This window comes from Leopardus geoffroyi, chromosome D3 (genome assembly GCF_018350155.1).
Source record: "Leopardus geoffroyi isolate Oge1 chromosome D3, O.geoffroyi_Oge1_pat1.0, whole genome shotgun sequence".
NCBI lineage: Eukaryota > Metazoa > Chordata > Mammalia > Carnivora > Felidae > Leopardus > Leopardus geoffroyi.
Genome location: NC_059339.1, coordinates 320,175 through 343,882, shown reverse-complemented (window position 1 = coordinate 343,882; position 23,708 = coordinate 320,175). Strand labels below are relative to the sequence as shown.

Below are 23,708 nucleotides of genomic sequence, written 5' to 3'. Positions count from 1 at the left end.
CGACAGGTGGATGGGCAGATGTTAATGGCAGACTTGAGGAGCTGTGTCTGTTTATCTTTGCTAGCCTAGGGGATAATACATAGCATGTAACCTCAGTGTTAACAAGGCACCTCACCTTTCTTTTGTTAATTAGCTCCCCTCTGGGCAGCCTCACCTGCAGTGCTCTAGCCCTATTTACCTAATTTGGTCCTTCCTTCCTATGAAAGCAGCTTTTTGCTATAGTACTGAATTGGGGGTGCTTTAGCCTTGAATACCTAATCTTGCTTACCTCATGTACCTTTGTATTGGGGGCCTTCCCCCACTCCCCCGTTCTGGGGGCCTTTGCCCCCACCCTACTCTATTCTGGGGGCCATAGCCCCCCTTCTCTATCCTTATTCGCCTAATCTTGTTTACCCAATCTTGGGTGTGAGCATCCTATGGCTTTGTAAGTCTTTATGCCTTGTTAACCCATCAGTGCAGGCTCAGGGAGTTCCTAAGCTTATTCCCCACAGACATGAAGACTACTTGAATTCCTGGTTCCTAGCAAGAGGAGAAAAGATTTTAGGTGCGGTATGAATATACCAATAAAGTGCTTTATTCCTATGTTCACAGATCCTGGTTACCCACAAATGAGCCTGCTCATGTGATAGAAGAAAGGAGCTCCTGGAGCCAGGAACTTGTCAGTGTGAAAGACCCAGCCACCGCCTTACAGTGGAGCTTTGGGACAGAAGCGGAAGAGGCTCAGCGTGGAGCAGGTCTCAGATGTGCAACTCGTCTGGCCTAGGCAACAGAAAATGACCATGTTACAGGTTAGTTGATTGTTTCTTCTTCGTTATTTTCCAGGGATTAGAAAAGGTATGTAAGTCTTCCAGTGAAAAAGAAAAGTGTAAGTAGTTCAGAAATCAGAGGAAGATAACCTTGGAGTTGAAGATCCAGGTTGGGACAAAACTGGAGCAGTTAGAATAACGTGGGCATCAGGGATGGCAGCTCCCTGCACAGTGGAAAAGCCATGTGTAACTTTTGACTCCCCAAAACTTAACTAGTGGTAGCCTACTGTTGACCAGAAGCCTTACCGATAACAGGTGATTAACACGTACAGTATTTTGTATGTGTATGATATACTATATTGTACGATAAAGGTAGAGAAAAGAAAATGTTAAGAAAATCATAAGAGAACATACATTTATAGTACTATACTGTATTTATTGAAAAAATCTGCATATAAATGGACCTGCACAGTTCAAACCCATGATGTCCAAAGATCAACTTTATTTAACTATAGGGCTTTCAGAAGGTCTTGAGATTTGAATTTTAATGAGCCATAGTGTCCTGCATAATTAATGAATTTGAGGTACAAACTTGGTTCTCAAATTTTTAGCAGTTTTAATAAAGAAATTAGAACATTTCTACGAGTTGCACTATCCTAGAAAAACGTAAACTAATTCTTCATAGAGAGTAAATATTTTTCATTCTTTGATGAAGTTTTGAACAAATAATACCGTGTGAGTGATGTCCTCAGAGAAATATAGTAAATACATGGGTCTTATGGTAATTTTTCATAGTTTTCTGGAGTGTGACCCAGGGAGAAAATGCCAGAACAGAACTTAGTAATCATAATTTCTCTCTTTAAATGTGGAGCAGAATTCACATACAGAAAAGTACATAAAATGTAAAAGTACAAAGTAATGAATTATTATCAACTGAATGAATACCCATGAACCCACCATTCAGGTCAAGGAACAGAACATTCCAGCCCAGGTGAGGCCTTCCATGTGCCTCTGCCAATCACAACTTCTCCCTCTTAACAGAGGGAACCAGGACCCTGACTTTGTAACCATTTCCTTGCTCTTTATGGTTTTACTCCAAAGTATCTGTCCCTAAACACTGCAATTTCATGTTGTCTGCTGCAGTATGTACTAATTCGTGTTTGTTTCTTTCAACATTTTGTTTGTGAGATTCAGTGCAGTTGGAGTCTTCTCCAGTTAAGGCAGCTTCTCAGTGTCACCAAATCCAGTCGGTGGTCACATTTCTAGTTGTCTCGTAAAATTTACAAGTCACTTGCAGTTTGTTTGCATCAGAATCCAAGAAAGTTCATACAGTGTAATTCGTTCATCTGTCTCTTAAGTCTTCTTAACCTGTTGGCTCTTTTTTTTTCTAGCCCCATTCTTGATTGAAGAGGCCAGGGCATTTATTCTGTGGATCTCCCACTGTCTGGGTTTTGCTCCTTGCATCCCCACAGTGTGCCAGTGTGTTCTGTGTTTCCTGTAAATAGGCAGATTTAGAGTTGTGCTGGCTAGTACCCAAGCCACTGGCCACACAACAATGTTTAAATTTAAAACCACCGGGGCGCCTGGGTGGCGCAGTCGGTTGAGCGTCCGACTTCAGCCAGGTCACGATCTCGCGGTCCATGAGTTCGAGCCCCGCGTCGGGCTCTGGGCTGATGGCTCAGAGCCTAGAGCCTGTTTCCGATTCTGTGTCTCCCTCTCTGTCTGCCCCTCCCCCGTTCATGCTCTGTCTCTCTGTGTCCCAAAAATAAACAAACGTTGAAAAAAAAAAATTAAAAAAAATAAATTTAAAACCACCAAATCCAGCCCTTCGGTCACACTAGCCACATTTCAGGTACTTAGTAGCCATGAATTAGTGCAGATAAAAGCATATCTGCATCATTACAGATTTGATTTGGAGGCTTGATCAGACTTAGGTGTGACTTTTTGGGTAAGAGTGTTTCAGAGGTGGTGGTATGTATTCCAGGAGGTGACTCCTGTCTGCTTGCCCGTTTTGTCACGTCAGCAGCTTTATGATTGTTGCCTTGATGGACTGTTTTATTAGGGGCCACAGAATGATACTCTGCTTCTAAGCACTTCTTTGTTTCTTAAATGAAGTTATTGCTCTATCACATGATAAAATATGTCAAGGATCAGCTTGTACACTTTCTGTCCCAGATCTGTAATTAGTCATTTCCACAGTACGTGGCATTTGAAATTTTATGGTATATAAAATTTTAAAAATTTTGTTGCCGAAACGTGGAAATATAGTAGGTTTTTACATACTGACTTTGCATTCAGGAACTTCTTAAGCCTGTTTGTTTATTTTTAAAGTTTATTTATTTATTTTGAGAGAGAGAAAGAGAGACAGTACCAGTGGGAGAGAAACGGGTAGAAAGGGAGATAGAGAATCCCAAACAGGCTCTGTACCTGTCAGTACAGAGCCTGATGTGGGGCTTGAACTCACTAACTGTGAGATCATGACCTGAGCAGAGATCAGGAGTCAGGACTCTTAATCCCTTGAGCCATTTAGGCTCCCTTAAACCTTTTTATTAATTCTAATAATTTTCTTTAGATTTTATTAGATTTTCCATGTTAACAAAAATATCAGCAATATTTTTTTTCTTAGTAAAAATAAATTGTAAATTCCTAGTTTGCCAGGACTTTTTTTTTAATTTAATTTTTTAAAATATTTATTTATTTTCGAGAGAGAGAGAGAGACAGAGCACTAGTGGGGGAGGAGCAGAGAGAGAGGAAGATGCAGAATCTGAAACAGGCTCCAGTCTCTGAACTGTCAGCACAGAGCCCGATGTGGGTCTCGGAGTCACAAACCATGAGATCATGACCTGAGCCGAAGCCGGATGCTCAACCGACTGAGCCACCCAGGTGCCCCAGGACTTTTTTTTTTTTTTTTTTTTTTTTAAGTAAGCTATATACCGCATGTGGGGCCTGAAGTCAACGACCCTTTTAGAGCAGGAGTCGGACAGTCCTCCTACTAAGCCAGCCAGGCGCCCCTGCTAAGACTTTTTGTAACAAATGTTGATTACTTTTCAGTTTTTCGTATGTTTTACTCTTTTCTCGTCTGCTTGTTCTTTTTCATATTTTTGTATTCCTTCCTTATGAAATCCAGTCCTTCTATATGAAAATTTAAACGAGCATTTTAGCAATTTTGTTCAGTTTTTTTCTGTTGTTTGTAGTTCTTGTGTACATTCTTTTAATTTGCAAATATTCTTTATCTGCATCTCTTGAAGTGATTACATATCTTTTCTTAATCTGTTAAAGTAGTGAATATGTATATATTCCTTTTAATGTTAAATGCAACTTGAATTTTGAATTTCTTGGATAAACTCCAACTTAGTCCTTTTTTTTCTTTCCCCCCAGTGCAAAAAGGTGATTTTCTTAAAGCACAGGGATAGGACCCATGGGCAGGAAATGCTGCCTGCCCCAGGACTGTGAGGAGAGACTGATTATATACCCAGGAGTAACTCTGACTTAGCCTTAATTTTTTTTTTTTTTTTTAAGTTTATTTATTTATTTATTTTGAGAGAGAGGGTGAGCAGGAGAGGGGTAGAGAGAATCCTAAGCAGGCTCCACCCTCACAAGTGTGAGATCACGATCTGAGCCGAAATGAAGAGCTGGACACTCAACCGACTGAGCCACCCAGGTGCCCCTCCAGCTCAGTCTTGCTATATTTTCTTCTTTACATACTGCTCAGTATAGTTGTCATTTAGGATTTTCACATCAATGTTCATGTGTAAACTGGCCTTTGCTTTTCCTTTCTTGCAATATCCTTACTGAGTTTTGTTATCAAGGTGATGCTTGTATCAAAGTGTAGGGTTGTGTTCTTGCTTCTGTGTTTGGTAATTGTTTAGTAAAACAGGAATTATTTCTTCATTAAATGTCTACAGAATTAACTGGTAAAGCTGTTTCTTTGTGAGAAGATTTTAACTCATAAAACCAGTATTTTCCACATGACTAATGCTTGATGTTATAAAATCTTTAATGGGAACATTATCCACTGGAAGATCAAGATAAAACGTTAGATTTTTTTTTTTTTTTAAATTTTTTTTCAACGTTTATTTATTTTTGGGACAGAGAGAGACAGAGCATGAACGGGGGAGGGGCAGAGAGAGAGGGAGACACAGAATCGGAAACAGGCTCCAGGCTCTGAGCCATCAGCCCAGAGCCCGACGCGGGGCTCGAACTCACGGACCGCGAGATCGTGACCTGAGCTGAAGTCGGACGCTTAACCGACTGCGCCACCCAGGCGCCCCTAAAACGTTAGATTTTAATGTAACAATATGAGAAGCTCATTAATTGATAAAGGTGGAGGTTGTACACTGCAGCTCATCTTTTTTTTTTTTAATTTTTTTACATTTATTCATTTTTGAGAGACGAGAACATGAGTGGGGGAGGGGCAGAGAGAGAGGGAGACACAGAATCCGAAGCAGGCTCCAGGCTCCCAGCTGTCAGCACAGAGCTCGACGCGGGGCTTGGACTCATGAACCGTGAGATCATGACCCGAGCCTGAGTCAGATGCTTAAGCCACTGAGCCACTCAGGCGCCCCTGTTGTAGCTCATTTTTAAGAGACTACAAGTTGATTAGTTTTGGTGTGGTGTCAGAGAATATCCACAGTTAACTAATTATCATCGTTTGTAGGATTTCTTAAATTTTCTTCATATGCGGTCATACTATGCACGACAGTGTTACATCTTCTTTTCAGTATTTGTACTTTTTCCTTGCGTTTTATTGTACCGGCCAGGACCTCCTGGACAATGTGGGTTAGAAGTGTCATTGCCTCCCTGCTCTCGGCCGGCATTGCTTTCTGTCTGGTGCATTCCAGCATTCGTTTCTGGCACCATCTGGAGTTAGTACAGACTACAGGTTAAGGACACCCAACAAGACTGCTCTCATTTCAGTTGCCAGCTATAAGTCTCCCAAGCCACCTGTACTTGTGACCAACTGGCTACAAATTTGGGGGGTTCCCATGACCACTTCATGTTTGCTGGAACAAGTCACAGAACTTAGGGAAGTGTTATACTTACAATTACAGTTTTCTTATCAACAACACAAACTGGAACCAGCCAAATGAAGAGACACATAGGATGGGGTCTGGGAGGGCTGTGGATGCAGAAATTCTGTGCCCTCTCCCTGTGGAATCAGGGCACATCACGTTTCTGGCACGTTTTTGTGTTCACCACCTAGGAAGCTAACCTCACGTTCCAATGTCCAGAATTTTTATGGAGTTTTTATCACGTAGGTATGGTCATGTAGGTTGGTTGAATCAGCGGCTGTATGATTGAGCTCAGCCTTCTCCCCTTCCTGGAGGTTGTGCTGATACCACCTGACTCAAAGCCTCAACTGTTTAATCAGATGGTTGATCTTTCCAGCCAGTGCCCATCCGGAAGACTAGGAGCCCACCATGAGTCACCTTTTTTGTGAGAAGCATAAACTCAGGAGGGGCCCCCATGAATAATAAAAGCATTTCTGTCACTGGGGAAGGAGCAAGGCTCTGTCCCAGGAATCTGACACAGAGGCCAGACAAATTATACAGCCGTTTGCCATTAGCTACCTGTGCTGTCTAAATTTAAATTAGTTAAAAATAGGGGCTCTTGGGTGCCTTAGTCAAGCGTCTTGACTCCTGATTTTGGCTCAGGTCATAATCTCAGAGTGGTGAGATCGAGCCCTGCGTAGTTTGGTTCTGGGCTGGGCATGGAGACTGCTTAACATTCTCTCTCCCTCTGCTCCTACCCCCCTTGCACACACACTCTTGAGTGCTCTGTCTCTGAAAAAATAAAAAGCTGAGGGGTGCCTTGGTGGCTCAGTCGGTTAAGTGTTTGACTTCGGCTCAGGTCATGATCTCATCGTTCTTGAGTTCGAGCCCCATGTCGGGCTGTCTGCTGTCAGTACAGAGCCCTCTTCACTTTAGATTCTCTGTCTTAAAAATAAACACACATTAAAAATAAATAAAAATAAATATAAGTTGGTTAAAAATAAGTAAAACTAAAAAGTCCTTTCCTAGTCACCTTTGAAGTATTCAGTAGATGTTTGTGGCTAACGGCTACCTTGTTGGATGGTGCAGATAGAGGACATTTAAGTCATCACAAAACAGTCTTTTAGATGATGCTATTTCCAGTCCTCAGGGAGCAAATATTCCTTATTTTGCCGTTAAGTGTGATGTTAGCTGTAGATATTGGTAGGTTATGATTATTAGGTTTGTTCGAGTCTTAGTTTGTTTGACAGTATTTTACAATGAACAGATTTTTATTATATGTCTTTTCCACGTCTGTTGAAATAATGGTTTTTTTCCCGTATTCTGTTAATAAGTTTTATGGATTTCTGAATGCTAACCCTGTCTTGCACTGCTGAAGGAAACCTTATTTGGTCAACTCACATTATGCTTTGTTTATATATGGCTTTTTGTTAGGAATTTTGTTTCTGTTAATTTCCCTGTGATGTTCACTCCTTTTGTGTTCTTGTTTGGTTTGGTCTGCTGGCCTTATACAGTGAGTTGAGAAGTTTACACTCTTGCTCTGGTCTCTGGAGGAATTTCTGTGAAGTCACTTTATTCCTTAAATGGTTGGAAGAATTCACCTCTGAAGCCTCATAGATTTGGAGGTTTCTTTGAAGGAAGGTTTTGGGGGATGGGGTCAGTCTTTTTAACATTCAACTAATACAGATTTTTATTTCATATTGTGTAATTTTTTTTTTTTAAATTTTTTTTTTTTTTTTAATGTTTTATTCATTTTTGAGACAGAGAGAGACAGAGCATGAACGGGGGAGGGGCAGAGAGAGAGGGAGACACAGAATTGGAAGCAGGCTCCAGGCTCTGAGCCATCAGCCCAGAGCCCGACGCGGGGCTCGAACTCACGGACCGCGAGATCGTGACCTGGCTGAAGTCGGACGCTTAACCGACTGCGCCACCCAGGCGCCCCCATATTGTGTAATTTTTGAGTGCACTGTTTGAATATCTGATTCATCTAAGTTGTCAAATACATTAACATAAATTTACTAATTTTGTTATCTTTTTTAACAGCTTTTTTGAACTATGACCTCAGTAGGATCTACCCAATTTAAGTATATACTGGGGTGATTTTTTGGTAATTTTATGTTGTGTTACTGTCCTTACCCTCCAGTTTTAGAGGGTTTGTTTCATCCCAGGAGAATTTTGTCATTTTGCAGTCAATTCCTATTTCCACCCATAGCTAAGGAAACCACCAATTTGCTTCCTCTCTATATAGGGTTTCCTTTTGGACATTTCATATCAATGGATTTATATAACGTGTATTCTTTTGTGTCTAGCTTCTTTGCATTAGCATAGGTTTTTGAAGTCCGTCAACATTTTAGCATATGTCAGAAATTCATTCTTTTTATTGTGGACTAGTGTTCCATTAAATGGATATACCTCTCTTTGTCTCTTTACTACTTGATGGGCATGTGGGTTATTTACCCCTCGCAGTGGTTATAAGTGCTGCTCACAGGAGCAGCCATGTACAAGTTTTACATGAACACGTTTTCATTTCTCTGGAGTATATACCTAAGAGTGTAATTGCTGGGTTGTATGGTCAAATTATATTTACGTTTTAAGAAACTGCCACAGTCCATCGTGTCAGACCACTTTGTATTTCTAGCAGTGTTGAGTTCCAGTTTCTCCACATCCTTTCCAGTACTTATCATCTGTCTTTTTATCATTATGGTGAGTGTGAAGTGGTATTTCATTATGGTTTTAATTTCCTTCATAACTAATGATGTTGGTCATTGTTTCATGTGCTCATGTGCTTATTAGCCGTTCCTGTATCTTCTTTGATAAAATATATTAAAATATTCTACCTACTTTTAATTTTTATTTATTTTTACTTTTTAATATCTTTTTTTTTAATGTTTTTAATGCTCATTTATTTTTGAGAGAGAGAGAGAGACAGAGAGACAGAGCATGAGAAGGGGAGGGGCAGAGAGAGAGGGAGACACAGAATCCAAAGCAGGTTCCAGTCTCCGAGCTGTCAGCAGAGAGCCCGACGTGGGGCTAGAACCCAGGAACCGTGAGATCATGATCCAAGCCGAAGTTGGATGCCCAACCAACTGAGCCACCCAGGTGCCCCTATTTTTTAATATCTTTTTATTTTTATTTATTTATTTATTTATTTTTTAATTTTTTTTTTTTTTTAACGTTTATTTTTGAGACAGAGACAGACAAAGCATGAATGGGGGAGGGTCAGGGAGAGGGAGACACAGAATCTGAAACAGGCTCCAGGATCTGAGCTGTCAGCACAGAGCCCGACACGGGGCTCGAACTCCCGGACCACGAGATCATGACCTGAGCCGAAGTCGGCTGCTTAACCGACTGAGCCACCCAGGCGCCCCATTTTAATATCTTTTTAAAGTAAGCTCTGCGTCCATGCAGGACTAGAACTGCTAACCCCGAGATCAAGAGTCACCTGAGCCAGCCAGGTGCCCCTACCTACTTTTTAACTTTTCTTAAAATTTTAATTTAGTTTTTTTATTGAGTTCTAAGAGGTTTTTCTTATAAGTTCTGAGTCAAGTTTTTTTTTTTCAACATAAGTAGGATTTGCAAATAATTTTTTCTTGATTGGGGCTTGCCTTTTCATTTTTCAATTGTGTAGTTTGAAGTGCAACAGTTTTATATCTTGTTATTTGGATAGGAATGTGGAAACCTTACACTGTCTAGGTGTTGTGACACTCTGTCTGCTGTGTTTATGTTACACCTTTGCATATTGAAAATCCATCAGAAGATAATACGATACTACGATTTTTGCATCCAGCGGTCAAACATACTTCAAGGAACGAAGAGGAGGGGCACTTGGGTTGTTTAGTTGGTTAAGTGTCTGACTCTTGACTTTGGCTCAGGTCGTGATCTCATGGTTCATGGGTTCAAGTGTGGAGCCTGCTTGGAATTCTCTCTCTGCCCCTACCCCACTCTTGTGCGTGAGCTCTCTCTCAAAATAAATAAATAAACATTAAAAAAAAAAAAGGAGCATCTGAGTAGCTCAGTCAGTTAAGCGTCCCGACACAAGCTCAGGTCATGATCTCACAGTTTGTGGGTTCAAGCCCCACGTTGGGCTCTGTGCTGACAGCTCAGAGGCTCCATCGGATTCTGTGTCTCCCTCTCTGTCTGCCCCTCCCCCACTCATGCTCTGTCTCTGTCTCTCTCTCTTAAAAATAAGTGAACAGTAAAGAAAGGAAGGGAGGGAGGAAGGAAGACAAAGAACGGCAAAGAACGTAAGAGGAGAAGATTGTGTTGTATTTGCATGGATATTTGCCATCTCTGTTCTTAATTCTTGAGCCTGGAGTTGCCTGCTGGTACTGCTTCTGTCGGAAGGCCTCGCATCTGTCAGCTCTTTGCCAGCAGCTCTGCTGCCCTGGATTCTCTTAGTTTTTCTTCATAAGAGAAAATGCCCTCACTTCACAATTATTCCTGGTGAATAAGCTGGTTACAAAATCCTTGGTTAACAGGTTTTTCTTTTCAGCACATTTAAAGTGTTTTCCTTTTCTGGCCTCTGCTTTTTAATAGGAAATTTACAGTCATTTGAATTGCTGTTCTCTGTAAGTGAGGTGACTGTTTCCTTGTCTGTATTCTGTAGCAGTTTGATTATGATGTGTTTGGTGGTGGCTTTCTTTTTTTCACGTCAGACACGTAATGTGCCGACATCGTAACAAGGTTTAAGGGTGGCACATGTCACACAGTGGCGTGAACGCTCACTTATCACACTTATGAACTACAAAAGCTCGGTGGTGGCTTTCTTTATGTTATCATCCAGCTAGGGGATCACTGAGTTTCCTGTTGACTTATGCCTTTTGCCCCATTTGAGGAGCATTTGGCCATCATTTCTGTTTTCCACCATGTTCTTGCTTTTTTCCTTCTGGAACTCCTCTGACATGCATTTGGTGACAGTGTCCTGAGCCCTGAGTGTCTGAGCTCTTTTTTAAGTTTTTTTTTTTTTTTTTCCTCAGTTGCTCAAAATGGGTACTTTTATTGACTGTCTTCAGGTTCACCAGCTCTTCTCAGAGTGTATGATGTGCTGCTTAGAGTCAGGTTTCTTATTTTCTGATGCTATTATGGATTATTTAGAGTGCATGTTTTCTGATCATCTCAGGTAACTTTGGGATGGAAATCCGTCTCTTTAAAAATTTTTTTTCTTAATGTTTATTTTTGAGAGAGAGAGAGAGAGAGATCATGAGCAGAGGAGGGGCAGAGAGAGAGGGAGACACAATCTGAAGCAGGCTCCAGGCTCTGAGCTGTCAGCACAGAGCCTGACGCGGGACTTGAGCCACAAACTGCAAGATCATGACCTGAGCCGAAGTTGGATGCTCAACAAACTGAGCCACCTGGGCACTCCGAGATGGAAATCCATCTTGACCTAAATCCAGAAACCTTTCTAAAACCTACATTTGGTTATATCTCTCCCATCTCATGGAATCATGGCTAGCTGTTGGCAACGAGAAAGTGTCTATCTCTGTTAACCAGTCTGCCCCCCCACCCCCCACGTGGCCTTTTAATCTAATTACTACTTTGTACTTTGTGTTCTTATCTAACTGAACTGTTTGTGTCTCCTCAACTCGCCTGGTTTTGGGGTTTCATTGGAGCTGTTGGCTCCCAGAATGCCTTTGCACTGCCTTTCCTTTTTTTGTGGAAAGCATTGCTAATTTCTTAAAACTCACCTCAGGCTTTACCTCTTGCAGAGAGCCCGAGTTGACACCGAAATTGAAGCTGTCCTTGCTTTGACCCACGTGGTGCCTCAGCTACAGCAGCTTATTTTATGAATAGGCGTATATATTTGTAGCCTCTACAAGACTATGCAGTTTTTTAGGGTATTGCGTTATTACCTTTTTTTGGGTACCACCTCTCCGGTGGCAGATTTGAGGTTCAGTAAATATTTTGTTGGTGGTTCAGAAGATTTTTGAATTTTTATTTTTTTAATTTGATTTTTGGGGGGGGGGGGGGCGCGGAGAAAGAGTATGTGTGTGACCAGAAGAGGGACAGAGGGAGAGAGAATCCTAAGCAGACTCCAGGCTCAGCATGGAGCCTGACATTTGATTTCACGACCCTGGGATCATGACTTGAGCTGAAGTCAAGAGTCACACCCTCAACCAGCTGAGCCATTCACACGCCCCCTGTTGAGATTTAAACTCCCGAATTCCATTTCTGATGTATATATGGAAGGGTGGAAGAGTGCATCATCGTGTTTTATTGCAGAAATACCGTGCAAAGGACACAGTCATTCTCCATAACTTGCTGTGATGAGAAAAATGTGCTTACACTCCAATTCTTTCCTATCTCTCAGAGTGATAATTGCTTCAGATTCACCAGGGTTATGCTTTTACAGGAGGCATTCTCATTTGAGGATTTATCTGTGGACTTCACCCAGAAGGAGTGGCAACTCCTGGACCCCAGTCAGAAGGACTTATACAAGGATGTCATGCTGGAGAACTACAGCAGCCTAGTTTCGCTGGGTAAGAAGAACTTCCTGCAGGACCTCAGACTATGCCTGATACCTTACTTGTTTAGTTGCTGAGAGCTGTGGGGCTTCTGAATTTTTTAATGGTTTTGAACCTGAATTCAGGAGATTAAAAGTTCCGTGCACTGTGACACTAGGGAAAACATCTGGACCTGACCTTGCAATTAGGAAGGCTTATTTTCTTTATGTGTCCTCCGAAACTTACCGCATTCATGGGGGGTTGGCACCTAATGCAAGGAAATGGCTATGTTCCACTTGCTTCTTCTGTGTTGACTTACTTACAGAGCAGTTTTGTATAGCAGGTACAATTGTGCTCCTTTTAAGTCACTTTCCCAAGGATTGACAGCTAGTCCTTGAAAGGGCCTGGATTTGAACCCAGGCTGATGGGCTCGGGAGCCTCTGAAGCATGTAATGGTTTTGTATTTGGATTACAGAAGTGAACAATCTTAGAACCATCAGCCACCAGGGAGACCCCTGCTGTTGAGAATTATTTAGTCTGTTCATACACAGATGGGTACTTCACTGGGCCGGTGTGATGCCAAACCTTTCTGTTTCTTCGGTGGCCCTGAAGCCCAAGCAGTCAGGGTCAAGGCTTTTGTGTTTTCCCCTGAACAGGGTATGAAGTTATGAAACCTGATGTCATCTTCAAGCTGGAGCAAGGAGAAGAGCCATGGGTGGGAGATGGAGAAGTTCCAAGTGCAGACTGCTCAGGTGGGTGTGAGAACCAGCCAGAAATTCAGTCTCAGTTGGCCACTGGGTTGATGACATCTCTGAAATGTGCTTTTGAGAGCTCTTTTCACAATCTCTGGCCCCGTGGTGGGGTTTCAGAACACCTGATGTGAGCCACTTTGTGCCTTTAGGTGTGGCGTTTTTGCTTCCAGCTTGTTTAGGCCATGAACTACTCCCTGTCTGCCAAGTCTGGAACTTTGGCTTCTTTCATATTCTGACATGTTTAATCTTCTGTCCTCTGCTCACCTACAGTTAGACACGTCTGCTTGTACAGTTAGGAGGTTTCTTTCTCGCCTCAGTGGGGTGTCTGATGCCCAGAGAAGTACCCCGTGGGCCCACTGCACTCCATTCAGCCTCTGTACAGCTGAGAACAGTTGCTCGTTCCTCCCAAACAATTGGTCCTTTTTCTCCCTTTTTAAAATTAGGTTCTGTTGTACTTTTCCTGTAGATTAGATACCACGGAGTACATTGAATGGTCTCTCTCTTATTTAAGTTTTTTTGCCCTTTGGAAGTTATCTTTTTAACTTTACTCCTCAACGCACACTTAAAACTAGGCCCATGATGTCCCTTAGGGACATCTGAATTATCCAAATAACTGGATTTGGAATTTACTTCACTTACTGAATTATCCAAATTTCTAGATAGGTGTAGAATCTAACCTTCTTTTATAAGTTCAGGCTCCCTCGAAATCACCCCCTGAGATACATATCTGAGTGGCACTGCGGTGGGAAGAAGGGCGTTGATGTGGGGGTGGGGAGGGAATGGCAGTGCCTGTGATGGAAGGGTGCTCACCTGTGGCGGCTGCCTGGACCCCCCGAGGGACCAGGAAGCCGGTCACCTGCTAACGCCCAGTGCTCAGGGCTTGAGCGTTGCTCTGGGGGCGTTTGTGAATTCTCCAGAATGTCCAGAATCCCTGCACACAGACCAAGCATGTGCTTGCAGCTTAAGGATTATTTTGGGCAGAGAGAGATGGGTGCCTGGGGTGGGCCCCACAGTCTTCCCAGGGTGCAGGTGCCATCTGAATGTGGCTGAGGCATTGACAAGAGTCTGCTACAGCCTGTAGCCTCTTCTTCCAGGCTCTCCACTGTGTGAATCTGTGCAGCCTCTCCTGCTGTTTATACCCTCTTCCTCAAATTCATGGTCAACTCCATTTGAACATTTCTCAGTGTTTTCAGATGAAATACTTACTCTTCTCTGCATCTCCGTTTGATTGTGCTGTGTTTTATCTTAATCCTTTCCACACAAACTCTGTTTTCACATACACATTCATACACATGGAATGTTCCTTGACTGTCCAGCTCAGCTGGTCTCACTTTTTTCGGAAGTCCCATTCCAGACCTGATCACAGGCTGGGTAATATTCTTTAGTTGGTTGGTCTCTGAGCTTTGTGTGCATGCACAGACACAGGCTTATAGTTTTATACCCAGCTCTGTGTCAGACAGGATTCATTCCGCAAATTCTTCTCCACAAGCCCATTGTTCTAATACAGATGTTTTTAGCCAGGTGTTCATTAGATCACATGGGGATTTGATTCAGTAGAGTGGTGTATACGTATTTTAAAATGTAGTATTCTAGAACTGGAATTTGTAGTTTGAGAAACTCTTGTGATTTTTTTTTTTGTTATGTGCCCCTCTCTCATTGATGGCCACCACTTGAGTTTCTACTAAAGTGATTAAAAGTAAAATACCTGGAAAATACCATACAGAAGCATAGAACTTACTTAAGAAGTGACATTTGCATCGAATTTTTTTAACTCTGCATTTAAATAGTGAACATTTATGTTTCACTGCAATGTAGCACAAAGTTAGTTGTCAAAATTAACAAGGCCTGCACTTCAGGGTCCCCAAGAACACCACTATGCTCAGAGGTTCAACGGGACTGCGGATGTTGTAGGAATGGCTAAGATTTATTACAGTGACATGATGACACATAGCTGCATCACCATGGAACGGGCACAAGCAGAGTCTGGAGGAATCTAGGTGCAGGTTTCCTGTGCTGCTCCCTCCATGAGGGTGACACGAGCTCACTTCTTCCCCAGCAATGAAAATGCAGTAGTATGTGTGGTATTTCTGCCCAGGAAAGGTCACTAAAGACCCAGCACCCAGGGTTTTATTGGGAGCTGGTCAGAGGCACCTCTGCCTAGCACTTCAGCTAGGAGTCCAGCATTTCAGACTCCCAGGAGACCAGGTACTCAGCATAAACCACGTGGTTTGCACACAGTCCACCACAGGGAGCCTCTTTTATCAGCTGGGAATGGTAGGAACACTCCAGAAACCCAGGTTCCCAAATGCTAGCCAAGAGCAACCTTGCAAGTAGTCGTGTGTGCATAGCACTCTCAGGCCTGGTGCCAACTCTTTTCTGCACAACAACTTTAGCAATTCATAGAAAATTGAATATGTGTTGATTTCTCTTATTATTTTTAAGGTATTGTGCTGGATGGTGTGGGTATTCCTTGTCTACACAGTGCTTACTTTCTCACGGGAGGATAAAAGTGAACAAGTTTTCAAATAACCAGGGTAAAACTGAGATCCTGAAAGTGCTCTTATAGAAATAAGGTAGATAATAATATGGTAGAGAGAGTGTTAGTCTGCTCAGGAAGTTACTCCCGCAGTTTTGGAGGCTGGAAGTCACAAGATCAAGGTGCCTGCGTGATTTGGGTTCTGATGAAAGCTGTTTTGCTGGCTTGTAGCAATGTAGCTCTGCCCTCATATGGCCTTTCCTCATTCATGCATGTGGGTAGATTAGGGGCCAAGGAGTACTCTGGTGTTTCTGATAAGGATACTAATCTTTTTGGATCAGGGCCCTACCATTATGATCTCATTTAACCTTAATTCCTTCCTTTGGGATCTCATTTCCACATATAACCACACCGGAGGTTAAAGCTTAAATATATAAATTTTGGGGAATGACACAAACATTTGATCCATAACAGGGTCATGTGGAGAAGGCAACTCTAGACATGAAGACTGAAAGGAACAAGCTATCTGAATTAGGAGAAAGTGTTCCTTAAAGGAATGACAAATATGGGGGTGCCTGGGGGGCTCAGTTGGTTAAGCATCTGACTCTTGATTTCAGCTCAGGTCATGATCTCATGGTTTGTGAGTTCGAGCTCTGTGTCAGTCTGCTCTGACAGTGCAGAGCCTGCTTGGGATTCATTCTCTCTCTCTCTCTCTCTCTCTCTGCCCCTCCCCTGCTCGCACTCTCTCTTTCTCAAAATAAATATTAAAAAAAAGGAATGATAAATATGAATGCATTAAGTCAGGAAGGGACTTAGTTACTTAGAAAGGCCTTGCCTCAGGGAGATAGGGGTTGGGGAGTGTGCGGAAACGAGATCATACATCAACTTGTAAACAATAGGAAGGAGTTTGAATTGATTCAAACAATTTTAAATAATAATAAAATTATCTGATTTGTATTTTAAAAAGCTTAAGCTGACTGCAGAGTAGAAAATTAACAGGAAGCAGGGAAACCAGTTGGAAGGATATTTTACTGAGATATTAAGATGGATTAAATTACAGCAGAGAGGAACACCTGGGTTGCTCAGTCGGTTGAGCATCTGATTCTTGATTTCAGCTCAAGTCATGATCCCGGAGTCATGGGATTGAGCCCTACGTGGAGCCTGCTTGTGATTCTCTCTCTGTTTCTCCTCCTGCCCCTCTTCCTCACTCATGCTTTCTTTTCTCTAAAATAAAAAATAAAATACTTAAAAATAAACAAGCTACAGCAGAAAAAAGTGGTGGGGAGAGTTGGGGTATCTGGGATATACTACAAATGGTCAAACACGAAGCAAACCCATTTTTCTAATGGGGAAAAATTAAAGTTGGAAGAAGTTAGATACAATTTCCAAATGTGTATTTAGTTTACTCATTTTCTGTTCTCAGTTTCCTGTTACCACTTTATTCAAACCTGTAAGGTACATCTCAAAGCTAATATTTCTGTAGTAGACTTTTGATTTTAACCCCCAGACTTCGTTTTCCTTCATTCTTCTCAACTCAGTAATGAACACCATAATCCACTGAATTGCTCAAACCCCAGTCTTAGGGTTCATTCTTGATTCCTTGCTTTCCCTTATTCCTTACATGTCAAATCCATCAGCAAATCTTGTTGACTCTACCTCCTGAATGGATATGGCCAACAGTAAGTTGTGGGTTTCCTGCAAATTTATTACCCTTGATTGACATTTAAGTCTTTAAAAAGTTTTTCACATTACTGGTTGGCTTTCATACCTGTGGGTAAGAGCTCAGGAAAAATTCCAAGTGTTGATTATTAGTGAAAAATAAGCCTTTTGAAGAACACTTATAACAGTGGCCTAAGTGGTTATGTTGTGAGAATAATGACAAAAGAGCTACATAATAAAGGGCAAATTGAGAATATTTGAAGAATGGGAACTTGTATCTTAAGATATTTTCAGTGAAAGAACACATAGATTGTGAGGTTTTGTGCCTAAACACGTTAGATGAAAAATAGTGTGCTCCACGAAGTGGCTCTCTTGGTGATAACGCTGAAAATGTTTCTGGTAAGTTTAAAACGTTCAGAAAATTTTAAAATGGGAAAAGGGACAAATATGATTTCTCACACTCTAAGCTTGGAATGGCTTTAGTAGTTACTCTGTCAACCTGTTAATTTTCTCTATTTGTTTTCTTTTCCATTACAATTAAGTTGCGCAAGGTCAGGGGCTTGTTTCCTGTCTCTTGCGATTCGTGCTCCACCTGGGGCACAGTGTGTACTCAGTAGGTGTTGAGGAAATCATTTCCTCACAATATTGGATCAGTGCTTCTTCCAACCTCCTTTCTTCGTTCCTCGTTGCTCTTGATATATTTTTTACATTCTATTACATTTTATAAACTTATATTTGACCACAATCACAGGTGACATAATATACTGCCTGTATGTCATTCCTATGTACAGCATTTTATTTTCTTTTTTTCCCCAGTACCTAGAGGATAGACCTTCTACCTGGGACTGGGAAACGGCCTTCCCCAGCATTCATCCCCTTACATAGCATAGCTGGTTTTTCATTTAGGAAAGACAACCACAGAAACATTCACAGGTTTTTATTTCTTTGTAGAACAAGACTTGCAAGGAAATGGTCATATGACGTGGCGCCAGGATGACCAGGAGAAGATTAGAAATCTGAAACAGGATCACGAATGTGATGCATTTGGAAAAAAACTCAATCTGAGCATGAACTTTGTTCCTTTAAGGAAATCAAACAGTGAAGATAATGTAGATGGATTATTTTTAAAACATCACTTAGATTTACTTATTCCAAAAGCAGATTATGGAAAGACAGAATCGGATGGTTTCAGTGTATTTGATAAGTTGTTTCTCGATACCAAGCCTGAGGAAACTGATGCTTGGTTAAAATACTATGACTATGATAAATATGATAAAATTAGTTCTAAGAAGTCACAGATTATCATATTTCACAGAACTCGTCTAGGGGAGAAAACTCTATGAATGCAGTGAATGTAGGAAACGCTTCACTAAGAGATCAAGTCTCATTAAACATCAGACCAGACACATAAGGGAGATAGCCTATGGCTGTGGTAAGTGTGGCAAAACCTTTCCCCAGAAGTCACAGTTTGTTACACATCACAGGACTCACACAGGAGAGAAACCTTACAATTGTAGCCAGTGTGGGAAAGCCTTCTCCCAAAAGTCACAGCTCACATCCCATCAGAGAACACACACAGGAGAGAAGCCATATGAATGTGGTGAATGCGGGAAAGCCTTCTCGCGGAAGTCCCATCTCATATCACACTGGAGGACACACACAGGTGAGAAACCCTACGGGTGCAACGAATGTGGAAGGGCCTTTAGTGAGAAGTCAAATCTTATTAATCATCAGAGAATTCATACAGGAGAGAAACCTTTTGAATGCAGAGAATGTGGGAAGGCCTTCAGCAGGAAATCACAACTCGTTACACATCACAGGACTCACACAGGAACAAAACCCTATGGGTGTAGTGATTGTAGAAAAGCCTTCTTTGAGAAATCAGAGCTCATTAGACATCAGACAATTCATACTGGAGAGAAGCCCTATGAATGCAGTGAATGTCGTAAAGCATTCAGAGAGAGGTCAAGTCTCATTAACCATCAGAGGACTCATACAGGAGAGAAGCCTCATGGGTGCATTCAGTGTGGGAAAGCCTTCTCCCAGAAGTCACATCTCATTTCCCATCAGATGACACACACAGGAGAGAAACCCTTTGTATGCAGTAAATGTGGGAAAGCCTTCAGCAGGAAATCTCAGCTTGTTAGACATCAGAGAACTCACACAGGAGAAAAGCCCTATGAATGCAGTGAGTGCGGGAAGGCTTTCAGTGAAAAATTAAGCCTTACTAATCATCAGAGAATTCACACAGGAGAAAAGCCTTATGTGTGCAGTGAGTGTGGGAAGGCCTTTTGTCAGAAGTCCCATCTCATATCACATCAGAGGACTCATACAGGAGAGAAGCCCTATGAATGCACTGAATGTGGGAAAGCTTTTGGTGAGAAGTCCAGTCTCGCGACTCACCAGAGAACTCATACAGGAGAGAAACCATACGGGTGCAGGGATTGTGAAAAAGCCTTCTCCCAGAAGTCACAGCTCAATACTCACCAGAGAATCCACACAGGAGAGAAACCCTACGAATGCAGTCTTTGCAGGAAAGCTTTCTTTGAGAAATCTGAGCTAATTAGACATCAGAGAACTCACACAGGAGAAAAACCTTATGAATGCAGCGAATGTGGGAAAGCCTTTAGGGAGAAGTCAAGTCTCATCAATCATCAGAGAACACATACAGGAGAGAAACCCTTTGAATGCAGCGAATGTGGAAAAGCCTTCTCTCGGAAATCACACCTCATACCGCACCAGAGGACACACACTGGGGAGAAGCCCTACGGATGCGGCGAATGTAGGAAGGCCTTCTCTCAGAAGTCACAGCTTGTTAACCACCAGAGAATTCATACAGGAGAGAAACCTTACCAATGCCATGAATGTGGGAAAGCCTTCTCCCAAAAGTCACAGCTCATTAATCACCAGAGAACTCATACAGCAAAGAAATCCTAGGATTGGAGTTAATATTAGTCTTTGGCAGAGACTTTACCTCTTTGTACTTCAGAAAATGCAGTTATGGTAAACCTATCAAATAAATAGTCACATCGCATTGTAGGTCTGAGTAATCTTTTAGGGTAGGAACTCTAAGTGAGGTTATGTAGGGAAAGTTTTCAGCTGATTAACATGCTTATATAGGAACTCATGGAGTAGAATGAGCCTATGAGATGCAGTGGATTTTAAACGCTTGGCAAGCATACAGTAGGAAATTAATAGCAAAGATGAGTACTGTGAACATCAGAAAGCTTTGCAGAGGCCACATCTCATTAGCTGTTGGAAATATGCCCACTGGGGTAAACCCTAATCCAGCAAATGAAGAAAAATCCCTTGAATGCGGCAAGTGAGGTGATGTTTCCATCAAGAAATCACAGCTCATTGTGCATTAAAATACTCTCAGGAATGAAGCTCTGTGAAAATACTAAATATGGGACACTCTTCAGCAGGTAATCCAACCACATTTTGAGGGGGGGGGGATTTACATTGTGGGTAAGCCTAACGATTGAAAGAAATGGGAAACGTGCCCCTAGAAATAAGGCTATAAAGGGAAGCCATACATTTTTTTATAGACGTGGTTATTAGAAACCCCATACTGATGATTGACATGTTCATTCTGAAGTATGAAGTTTTAAAAAATATGTGAATAAATTGAGTCATTGAAACATCTAGATAAGACATTTCTCAGTGGTATTTATGGTTTATTTTCCTGTGTCACACAGTGTGTCTCATATTTTGGAATCACATATGATGATGTAATTGTGAGCATGAAATGCACATACCTTGTAGTAGTGCCTCTGATGTCAGGACATAACCACATGCCGCTGGTGTTTCTGTTTTAATGATACTGTTGAAATGGCAATTGGTATAACATGTCTTACTGTTAAGTACGCAGCTTAATAACACTACATCTCTTTTTTTCCTTATGGCTTGTTGGCATATAAACGGGTCTGTGGTTGCTAAAGTCTGCAATCTCAGACTCAGAAACAATTTACCTAATACCTGGTTAATGAGTATTCAAAGACAGGAACGCAAAACGCAATAGTGACTCATTATGTACTGAGTGAGCAAAAGAAAGGTGTGTGGACTGTATCACACAGCACTCGAGCTAAATGGCAGTAGTGCTGTCCCGGTGTTGTTCTCATTCAGTGTGGTGCCTTTGGGCATCCAGTGTACGTACTTCAAGTGCTGTGTGCCCAAGCACAGCCTGTATGTAAGTTACTCTGATGAAATATGCTGTGTGCTATTGTTTTCGGTGTTTCGGAAGATATTTTGTGGAAAAGCTAGGGGGAGAAACCAATTATTTAGGGGTCACTTTCAGAAAATGTAAAGTATAGATTTTTTTGTGCTGAGAAATATATTTTTGATGTATTCAAGGAAGCCTATTTTACCTTCCTGCACATTTCTGTGATGTCCGGACAGGTATTAGGAAGTAGGCCTTTCACTGCTTCATCATTTGAAGTATCTGTGCTTTGCCTCTCTTCACCAGCTGCACCGTGCACATGGTGATCCTGTTGTGAACCTTTCATTGTAAGTAGGGCTTGCTTCGACAGTGCATGAACCACCCTTTAGCTCAGGTGGGACTTTGCAGTGATCTTTGTCATGATCCTTGACAAAGTGTATAGTATTCTTTGTATGATGGTGAAATTCAGGAAAGTCCTGACGTTGATTCCAGACTTGGGAAAATCAAGACTTCTTTCATGCACAAGTTGCTTTGTCTGCACCTTTGAGTTTACCAGTATTCTTTCCTGTAATTACCAATTTTACATCATTGTTGAAAAATTGGGACTTCAATGAGGGTAATTTTCTAATCCACTACACCAGGATGGTAATTTTAAAAGTATCTAACTTCCCAAATTTTTATTCATGCTCAAACATATGGACTTCCTGCTTTTCTCCCACAAACCTGAAGGTGATTTTATCAACTTCATTTGTAAAAGAATAGTTATAGGGTTATGTTTTACTTTGTAGATTCTCCCATTTAAAAATTTTTATCTCTCCTGATTCTCTTCCCTAGTCCCAGATATTGATTCGTTAGTTCTTGGATTGAGTTTGGAGTCTGTTGTCTAAAAATGACCTAATTTTCCTCACTTCAGTTCTAGATTGTTCCATTTACTATTAAGGAGTTAAACCCAGTAGTTTACTCTCTAGATAACCGAACTTTGGCTTTAGCCTACTGGTTGAATACCGAAGAGCAGATTTTTTCCTTGGGGGTCATGTGTCAGTCATAGGGGGTGCCAACGCTGGCAACAGAGGCCTTGTTTATCAAAATACCTTACGTGGAGACCCAGGTATGCTGTGTAGAACTCACTGGGTACTCTCTTTCTGAAGAGGGGTCTTTGATTCTGAAATTAGATATTTTCACGTTTTAAATTACCTTGGTAAACCACAAAAAAACACGAGTCCCCACATTTCCCCTACCACAAATCCCACATCAAGAAGAAAGCTGGTTTTGATGCTAAGAGGGATTTACTTGCAGCTTTATGGAGCATAGTAGCTGATGTTGGTAGAATGCATAGGGAGAGCATCCCCTCCCTCCTCTTTCACCACCCAGGTTCCCCCACTGTCCTGGAAGACCGTTCTGCCAAGGACAGTTCTACTGTATTCCTTTTACTAAGTAATGGATCACTTGGAGATCAAGTCTGTGAGTCTTGGGGAGTGCCTTTCTATTCAGTGTTTCTTTGTGGGCTTTTGTAATGTGACACCATTCTCTCTATGGATCCAATGTTCTGGGTATTTTGATCTCAAGATCATCACCTGTAGAACCTGAGGTGAAATAAACCCAAAGAATATCCAATTTATCCAGCAATACCCGTATACCAATAGAAGAATGTAGGTGAGTGGGCATCTGGAATCTACATCCGAGGCTTCCCTCATTTGGCCGTTTATTCCAGCAGTATATGCTCAGGTTGTCAGCTCTGCTGGGCTCATGAGTCTACAGATACGGTACCAGCAAGCTGCTAGGTGTTCAGCACCTAGTCTGGCCTATGCTGATGTGCTAATCCAACCATGACCCTTGTAGCTGTACGTATAATTTCTTGCACCTTGCCTTCATTCTTTTTTTAGTCCATTTTCCACACTACACATAGTATTTTAAGGTGCAATTCTGATTATGCACTTCTGTGTTGAAACAGCAGGTAGCTAATTGTGGACTTAATGAGGACTTCTGTATAAATCCGGCCTACCCATCATTTCTGAATATCTTTCCTCCTGCACAGTACTTTTTGGCCTCCTTGAACTACTTGCAGTTCCTCTGTATTTCTACAATCTCACAAGTCTCCTGTCACTGAAATGCCCATGTTCCTTATTAATGCTTGGCCATCCTTTATGAACCGCACGTGTGTTTGTCACTGTGGTAATACAATCATCGCATGTCTTATCTTTTCCATTAGAAAGCTTCTGGAAACCTGGGACTATCTTGTTTGTCTATACGGTTTTAGCAACTGAGGTGGTAATCTATGAACGTGGGTGCTCACGGTGGCTGCTTTCCACCACATAGGGAAGCATAGTCTGCAGTGAGGGAGAAGAGTGAAGCCTGGAAGCTTATTCCGGGACCTGGTTCTTGTCCTAATGTCCAGACTCACGTCTGCCCTTTTCATGCCTTGATTGTTGCATTCTTCTGTGAGATATCCCAAATACCCTTCTAATAAATTCTCATGCTTGCTTCA

At 41.8% G+C, this 23,708-nt stretch overlaps 1 protein-coding gene and 1 non-coding gene across 2 annotated transcripts in view; one reads left to right on the top strand and one right to left on the bottom strand.

Moving 5' to 3' along the window:
* The window catches only part of ZNF84 (zinc finger protein 84), a 30,773-nt gene extending 7,065 nt beyond the window's left edge, over nt 1-23,708 (top strand). The window contains 5 exon segments of the mRNA XM_045459367.1: nt 592-788; nt 12,087-12,213; nt 12,834-12,929; nt 18,016-18,395; nt 18,397-23,708. Of these exon segments, the coding sequence (XP_045315323.1) occupies nt 774-788; nt 12,087-12,213; nt 12,834-12,929; nt 18,016-18,395; nt 18,397-20,001 (2,223 nt within the window). The 5' untranslated portion in view covers nt 592-773 and the 3' untranslated portion in view covers nt 20,002-23,708.
* Nucleotides 10,387-10,489, bottom strand: LOC123588641. The gene has a single exon (XR_006707955.1). It is a non-coding gene; the product is annotated as a small nucleolar RNA U13 (small nucleolar RNA).